Below are 8,899 nucleotides of genomic sequence, written 5' to 3' on the forward strand. Positions count from 1 at the left end.
ACGAGATTGGCAGAGGAATGCATTGGTGACAGCAAGGTGTAGCGTGAGTTTCCTTTTTGGTGGCGCACCATGAAAGGGGCATTGGCCATTGTTTTGAATGGTTTGATGGAGAAGATCCTGTAGCACAACAACCTCGAGCTGATGAACATAACTATGTATGTATCTCATGGGGGCAGTTTCACCATCTGGTCACAAGGAATGAGGAAGAGTGTGAAGACTGCTTTGTTTCCCACCATTGCATACCTGTGCTCAATTCTCATTTTAACGTCGTGTTTCTCTTTCACCTGTGTGTTTTCCATCGGACCCGGTGAGCAGCTGTTACTCCAACTATGTCAACAACAGTCTCTCGGTGTTCAACGTTACAGACTTTGAGAAGGACTCCATCCCTACAATACCAACACATTCGTCGGATTCCATGGGGGACGTGAAGTACTGCAGGTAAACACGACATAGTGAACTGCGGTAAACACACCTGTGATAGGTCCCCTCCAAGCACTCTTGATACTAAGTACTGCTCTCGAATTTGTGCAGCAGGTTACGGTACACGTGGGATTGGAGTTGAAGCAGGTAGAAAAGAGGAGCTATATTTAATTATTGTTCAACTCGCCTGCTCCAGAAGGGAAGGGAAAGGGTAGAGGTGTGTGTGTGTCTGTGTGTGTGTGTGTGTCTGTCTCTGTGTGTGTGTCTGTCTCTGTGTGTGTGTTCCGTGTTCCTCCCCGACCTCCTGGTCTCGGTATACCTCCAAACCCCCGAGAGGAGCCACGGCAGAAAAAATATGTTATTCCGTGTCAAAATCAATAATGAAACCACACCAATGGTTATCAACAAACAAATAATATATTAAAAAGCACACAGGAAGAACAATACAACAATGGTAGCAATCAACCACACAATCAATATCTTAAGATGGTACCATCTTCTCAAGTAACCTAACTCAAACTCACTGCGCTCCCAGTGAACGGGACAAAACACTCCTCAATGTCTCTATAACTCAGAGGGGATCCCGGTGATGAGGCGAGTTAAGGAGGTGTAGGTAAGGTGTGGACCGTCACGTGGTCCAAACCAACAGCAAACTGGCAGTGGAAAGAGAAATCCCAAAGACGCGATCCAGACGTGTACATTCACCGTTCAATCCGCGAACCGCAGTGTAATCTTCACACGCCGCTTTAGTGCACACCCATCCCCGGCAGACCACCGGAGGGTGAGGCCAGCTGACGCAGAAAAAACCTTGTTCAGTGAACGACGCGCGAGGGTCAAAATGGCGGACGGCTCTTACTCGAGCCGTAGCCTCTAGGCGAGGATTCTCCGGAACCTCAACGCCTATACCTGAATACGCAGGCTTTTCAATACTCCCGCGATAACACCAATCGTACGAAATTCCTTTCACTGACTCAAAATTCACTCACGACCTTCGCTCGACCACGCTCGGTACGGAGCTTCAAGACACGCCTTTTTACTTCTTCCTCACACCTTCTTCTTCCTCTCTATCGCCGTCTTCCGGTGCTCGATCCTGTTTCCTGTCTCGTTTTTTCCATGAGCGCTTTTAACCTTTTAAGCACAATAACCATTTCCCTTAAACAACAATAACCATAATCGCCGTTTCCTTCAAACACCAATAATAATAATAATACATAACCAGAAATGTTTCACATGAATGGAAACCACAACCACGGAAGTGCCGAATCCGTAACTGTGTGTGTGGTGTTGTGTTGTGTTGTGTTGTGTTGTGTTGTGTTGTGTTTGTGTTGTGTTGTGGTTGTGTTGTGTTGTGTGTGTGTGTGTGTGCATGTGTGTGTGCCTGTCTGTGCATGTGTGTGTGCCTCTGTCTGTGTGTGTCTGTCTGTGTCTGTGTGTGTGTGTGTCTCTGTCTGTGTGTGTGTGTGTGCATGTGCGGGTGTGTCTCTGTCTGTGTGTGTGTGTGTCTCTCTCTGTTTGTGTGCATGTGCGTGTGTGTGTGTGTGTGTGTGTGTGTGTGTGTGTGTGTCTCTGTCGGTGTATGTGTGTGTCTCTCTCTGTCGGTGTGTGTGTGTGTGTGTGTCTGTGTGCGTGTGTGTGTGTGTGTGTGTGTGTGTGTGTGTGTGTGTGTGTGTGTGTGTGTGTCTGTCTGTGTTTGTGTGTGTCTGTGTTTGTGTGTGTCTGTGTTTGTGTGTGACTGTGTTTGTGTGTGACTGTGTGTGTGTGTGTGTGTGTGTGTGTGTGTGTGTGTGTGTGTGTGTGTGTGTGTGTGTGTGTGTGTGTGTTATCAACTTGTTTAACTTTCTTTATCTCAGAAGATGATTTGTAGTACCGGACACCACCAGGTGGCGCTATATTGTACACATTTACGTCTCCCCCCTCCCCCCTCCACCCTTAACCCCCTCCCCAGACCATACTTGAGGTAGACTGAGGGAACATGCTAAACATAGTTGGATTTGTTTTGGTATTTTTTTAGTTTTTGAAGCATATATAAAGAAACAAATGTACAAATTCACTTTTATAGTACAGAGTTCCTGCCTTTTTGGCCAAGTTTGGCAGATCCATTTGCTGTGTTTCTGCAGGTACAGAGACTATCGATTGCCCCCAGAGGAGCATAAAGAATTTCACTATGAGCTCACTCTGCAGTTCTGGCACATCCTAGCGGCCCGGCTCGCTTTCATCGTCGTCTTTGAGGTGGGCCTACAAAAGTTATACCTCTTAGAATGTCCCTCACAAATATCCTTGTAATTCACTTACATTATACTATTTCACTTTTGCCTTGTGACACATTCACTTAAATTCAATAGACCGTTTGTTTTCAGCTTATTCACAATATTTGGGTGATAAGGTTTCATTGTCGCACGAAAGTTGACATGTGAATGGCCCTCGCTGCATAAATGTTGGACCAGTGCGGAGCGGAGACCATGCGCTGCGGACCATGTTCGCAACGACGCATTTTAAGTAATTATTTGACAATGAAGTGCACCAAACCAAACCTGACGCAGCGAAATAGCTGGAGAAAAAACACACGGATGGCCAGCTGAAGAACCACCTTTGGAGGCCATTTTTCCCCGCGGAGCGGGGATTGGCCTTTTTCGGGCACCGTGGTCCCCTTTTTGAAGCAATGTTTTGTTTTATGGCCGGATGTTCTTCCTGTCGCCAACCCTGTTCATCACCTCTTGCCACACACAGGGAATTTTACCAGTGAACTGGTACTCAATTTGCCGACCTCGGAAGGACGACAGGCCCCCCTGATGAGTCAACCCCCCTGATGTGAATTCAGAGATCGACCGGGATTCGAACCCAGGATCCTAGGATCCCAAGCCGGCACCCGAACCGCTAAGCCAACACCATGCTCAGGAATGCTTAAAAGGGAATAAATAATTAATTTAATAAATAAGAGAGCAGGACGAGGCAAACAAAAATGATAGGGAATCGCACGCAAGACAATCGCGTGAAACACAAACCTCAAGCAATTGCCGTTCCACTAGTTTCTGAGGCACAACGGTCCATCACAATTCACACCAACAAAACCAGGTAAGTGAGATGGGATGCAGTAGGACACCAGCAGGACGAGGAACGGTCTGATGACGGGACAAACCCATCCGAGCTTGTTTGGAAGTGGGAGTCAGCAGGGAGGAAAGTGGCCGGAGCCAGAGATGTCACACCGAGGACACGGGGACAGAAAGAGCTTGAGGGATGTCGTGCCGTCTCGCCCGACCTCTGTCGACCTTTTCTGGGGCGGGGCTCCTACAAAAGCTTCCCTCTCCCTTGCTAATCCGATTCCACAATACTTATGGCAGTCTTTCGCCGGTCATTCCGGTCAATTCTGGCTCTTCCCTTCTCTCTTCTTCCCTAATGGCTATTTCCACCAGCCCATGTGCTAAGCACAACCCAGGCCCAACCTCACTCACATGGCCTTACTTGGTTCTGGACATTGGAGATCACCATTACAAGCACCTTAACCTCTCCAACTACTACAGGCTACAACTCCGTCTCACCGTCCCAGCGGTGAAAAAAACACAGGACGACTTATCCCGATCCACAGTGTCCTTTGAACAAGCATAAAATGTGTAACTTACACGATTGCCGGATGGTGCTCAGGCCTTAATCCATTGACTGGACCTCCTCCGCATCATAAACCTAACAGTATGATCACCATGCATTTTATTTTAATTTTATCATAATACATGTTGCTATTGTTTTTGTTGCAGAACAGCTAAATTTAACACGTGTCCCCATCCTTTCCCCCTTCCACCCCTACAGCACCTCGTATTTTTCATCAAAATGCTGATTGCATACCTCATTCCAGACATACCGCGCGGTCTGCAAGAGTTTATGCGCCGCGAGAAATTCTTCGTGCAGGAGATGGTTTACAAGGCCGACCTGGAAACACTACGTCAGAAGAAAAGGAAGGATCGCTTCTACCACGAGTGGCCATGACCATCCACCTGCCCTTCCACGCACCACATGCTATGTCTCGTGCTCTCTCTCTCTCTCTCTCTCTCTCTCTCTCGCTCTCGCTCTCGCTCTCTCTGTCGTGCTCCCTCTCTTTCTCTCTCTCGTCACCAATAGCTGCAACCCAAGTGTGCGCAGTATTCAGTTGGCCAACTCCCCAGCTAGGTAACCCTAACAGGTAAATTCAAAGCCGTTTGGTCCTGTCTGCCTGTTGTGGATGAGAGAGGGTATTCATAGGACTGCACTGTGATCCTTTAGAAGCTATTTAAACCATCGCCCTCGCCATTCCCCCCGATTTACCAACCGCCATAAGGTACCAGGCTGCCAGCCTGACCCGAGGCTGGTTTTCACCTTCTCTCGTCCTGCTTCGATTGTCAAGCTTGCAATTTGCAAAACTCGCCAAGCTCTGATCCAGTCGAGACGTTCGCCATTCCGATACAAGGACTTTGTATATAACTTTCAGCCTGATTCAGGCTAATTTCAGTAAATTATTTTAGTTGAATGACTGAGTCCAGCAAAAGCAAGAAACAACACCAATCCTTCTAAATGCTAGTAGGCCTTTGATGGCTTAACCAGGCCTTCTGATGTGCGCTTTTAGGCTTGTGAATGACATTGGTGTTATAAGTGACCATAATGTTGATGCCCACTGTCATACTGTCATCTGATTGGAGGAGATTCTGCAGCACACCTCTCGCTCAACCATCGCTGCCCAAATATGTTTAGGAGTTATATTCGGAGTGTTTTTATTCCAATATGTCGATGTTGTTGTTTTCCCAAACAGACTGTGAGAATAGCATCCTTTCCTGTACATGTGATGGGCAACTATTGATGCCAAAATATGTCATACCGGCGGTCGCTCTTGGCAACACCGTTTTGGTTGCGTGGGATTGACAGAAGCGAAGCTTGGTCTTCGACTCAGGCTCAGACCTCACCTGCAACAGGTCATTCAGCATTCTGCATTGTTGCGTCAGAGCAAGAGAAATGTATTCCTTTAATTTGATGGGATGTACGTGATAGGGCTGCAAAGGTGAACAGCAAAAGGTACAAGGGTGTGTGTGTGTGTCTGTGTGTGTGTGTGTGTTTGGTCATAGTGTGTTGCACAGACTATTTGCCAATTGTGACGTTTCGTGCAGAATCCAAACCAGGGCTGCCTTGAGGATTCGTGTACAGGAGATGTATTCTATGACTGTCCAGGGCATTGTAAACAATACTCATAATCTGATGTTCCAGAATCTTATATGACAGGACGACCTCGATTTATAAGCAGTGTCCCTTTGTCTGCATGCTGAACATTCCGCGAAGGGACGGTGGAGAAGAATACATACATTGTACACTGTACAGCACCTTGTAATAGGTTTAGCGGTTGAACGCGGTTACATTTGCTTCTTGTGAATTGTATCTCAATACCGGAAGTATTTCATTATGAGATCAATATTGTACACAGTTATCTGCATGTTCATGATTGTTACCTTGTGTGCTGTTTGTTTGAAACATAACCACCATGCAGTAAGGGAGAAAAAAAAAGTTTCAGGTGTGTGTCTGTCTGTGTATGTGTGTGTCCGTATGTGTGTGTCAGTTAATCTGAAGATTGTACAATAATTTTTTTTATAACTAGTGGTGAGTTAATGGACGTGAGCAAATTAGTTGATGGATTTGTGAAATGGGTCACGTACCCGATTTAAGTTGTACTTTAACTTGTTTAAATTTTGTTTTCTTGTTATAATTGTTCTCTTTATATTTTACTTGATTACTACCATGTAGTATTTGCATGCTGTGAAAGGAAAGCTTTAACTTTACTCTGCAGTGTGAGCTTTTCTGGAACTCGTATGGAAGTCGCATTAAAACCAAAATAAATACTGTATTTATTTATATGTTTATTATATTTCAACGTTTACATATATATTTAAAGAAAATAAAACGTTGAACATTACTTTTGTTACTGTACATGCGATTAATTCGTTATCAACAAGAAAGTTGGATTATCTTTTGTACTCTGTGCGTCGATTTCTGTTCGGCAATGTCATCTTCAAATCGCAAATTCATTCATTCATCGACTTCATGGTTCATTGAATGACTTCATTCGTATACTTGATCCCTGGAGATTATGATCAGGTGTCGTTGTGAGTAACTGCGATTGGGTATTGTAATGATTTCAATTACAAAACTCCTTTGAGATAATGAGTTTTAGTGAAATCGATATTCCACGTCATCTATAAAACATAATCACATATTAGCAGGCAATCATTTATGAAACCCTATACAAAGCAAGCCATATAAAGATGCGTCATTTAAACCTCCCAGCCCGGATTCGTCACAAAGACAGACAGCTCCCTCACGCTCAAGCCAACCCTCTTATAGCACATTGCTTATCTCACCACCAGAGAGGGAACTGCATCGGGTCTTAACCTTCATTTTTCATTACATTCTCCCACCAATTAAAATTCCCGCGTAGCACACATGAACATAATCCATACTACTGCATATAAAACCCACAGATAACATCGTTCATCAGCAAAGAACAAAAACAATCTACCACCCCTAGACGAACCAGCTTCCGACTCTCCCTCCCTGCTCGGGTACGATAGCCGACATAACTGATTGCAGGGTCGACCAAGTTGGGCCCGGCCGGACTGGGGGAATCTACTTCGGGGCTGGGCCCCAGCGACTCCGCGCAAATCGGGACGCCATCATGCAACGGAGACCTAGAAGAAGAAGAATCCGCCACTAGCCCGAGAGGAGACAGCGCAGGTGTGTTAAGCGGTTCCTGCCCAGCCACCTGCCCCTCACGCATACCAGGACATGGATCCTCGCCACAAGGAGCTAAATGCCGAACTGATAGTCGCCATGCGTCCATCCGCCATCCGAATATGGGCATATTCCAGATTCGCCTCCAGCATTTGTACCCGATCAACCAGTGGTTCATCTTTACTATGGAGAACCATCCGTCTCAAAAAAGCGGGTCCGGGTTCGGATAACCAACCAGGCAAGGATTGTCCACTCGCACTACGCCGTTGATAAATGAAACATTCTGTCATGGGGAGTTTCATTTGTAGCAGTACATAGGAGAGTACGTATAGTGTGTAAGGCCTCGGGTAACGCTAAACCCCATTGATGAGGGCTCAAGCCCCGTGTTTTCAACGCCATACACGGCCTTCCAGACAATACCATTAAATCGTTTGACTCTTCCGTTCCCTTGCGGATGATATGGAGTAGTCCGGCTGGTGGCGATGCCTCGCTCTCGGAGATAGGCCTTCACCTCCTGAGACATGAAAGTAGCCCCCCTGTCAGAATGCATGAAAGCTGGATACCCGAACAGTAGAAACAGCTGATGCAAGCAGCGGATGACAGCAATGGAGGACATGGGAATGCAAAATGGAATCGCAAGTACTCGTCTACAACCGTGAGCATGTAGCGATGCGGCCCCAACGATGGTAGAGGTCCCTTAAAATCGATACCCAAGGACGATGGCTTGAATTAAAGTCCCCATCGGTGGCTTGTAAACGAGGTTTCACTTCAGCGCACACCGAACATGAACGGCGTGAGACGCATCACCCCCGGATGACATAGAGATTCGTGGATAACCCGCAGATCGTTGGACGTCAATACCGCACAGACAGGGCATCGGCTGCCAGGTTATCACCTCCTGGTCGATAGGTTATGTCAAAGCAATACTCTGCCAATTCTATCCGCCATCTCAATATCTTTTCATTCTTAATGCATTGGGCATGCCGATGGTCGTACATAAGGGCCACAGACTGCTGGTCGGTCATGAGTTGAAACTTTTTGCCTTAAAGAAAGTGATGCCATTGCCTGATCGACTCGACGATCGCGTACACTTCCTTTTCGATAGCAGAGTGTTTACATTCACTGTCTCTCAAGATTCGCGAAAAGAATGCCACAGGCTTCCCCCCCCTGGGTAAGTGTTGCAGCGATAGCACAATCGGAGGCATCTGTTTCGACTAGGAAGGGTATTGTCTCAATGGAGGTCACACAGGCGCCTGCTATATTTTCTTTTAGCTGCTGGAATGCGGCCTTGGCACCCATCGTTAGAGGGAATGCCTTGCAATCTACAAGAGGACGAATCTTCTCTATGTAACCTTGACCCCACCGAGAATAAAGGGCAAATAGCCCTAAGGCACGACACAGAGATGCACGATCACACGGAGCCGCCATGTCGAGCAAAGGGCGCAGTCTCTCAGCATCCGGTTTTATCTCGCCTCCGGTCACTGTGTACCCGAGAAGGTCTATCGTCTGGGCTGAATATTTAGATTTATCCTCGTTGAAAGTCATATGGTACTGTTGCACGTACCACAGGAATCTGCGCAAGTTGGCATCATGGTCTTCTTGAGTGTGGCCGCAAACCGTCACATTGTCAACGTACACAAAAATGTCTTTCAATTGCTATTTCGCAATAATATCATCGATGGCGCGCTGAAAAGTTACGCCATTTGTCATGCCGAAAGGGATGCGACGAAATTAATAGAGC

At 46.5% G+C, this 8,899-nt stretch overlaps 1 protein-coding gene across 2 annotated transcripts in view; it reads left to right on the forward strand.

Annotated features, from left to right (window-relative positions):
* LOC137432237 (anoctamin-4) overlaps positions 1-6,343 on the forward strand; it is a 323,734-nt gene extending 317,391 nt beyond the window's left edge. For both annotated transcript variants that reach the window (XM_078782883.1, XM_068123986.2), the window contains exons 23-25: positions 316-438; positions 2,538-2,649; positions 4,222-6,343. In XM_078782883.1, the coding sequence (XP_078639009.1) occupies positions 316-438; positions 2,538-2,649; positions 4,222-4,398 (412 nt within the window). In that variant the 3' untranslated portion in view covers positions 4,399-6,343. The remainder of the gene's footprint in view (positions 1-315; positions 439-2,537; positions 2,650-4,221) is intronic.
* The last annotated feature ends 2,556 nt before the right edge of the window (positions 6,344-8,899 follow it).

The sequence above is a fragment of the Myxine glutinosa genome, chromosome 8, assembly GCF_964187855.1.
Source record: "Myxine glutinosa chromosome 8, kmMyxGlut1.1, whole genome shotgun sequence".
NCBI lineage: Eukaryota > Metazoa > Chordata > Myxini > Myxiniformes > Myxinidae > Myxine > Myxine glutinosa.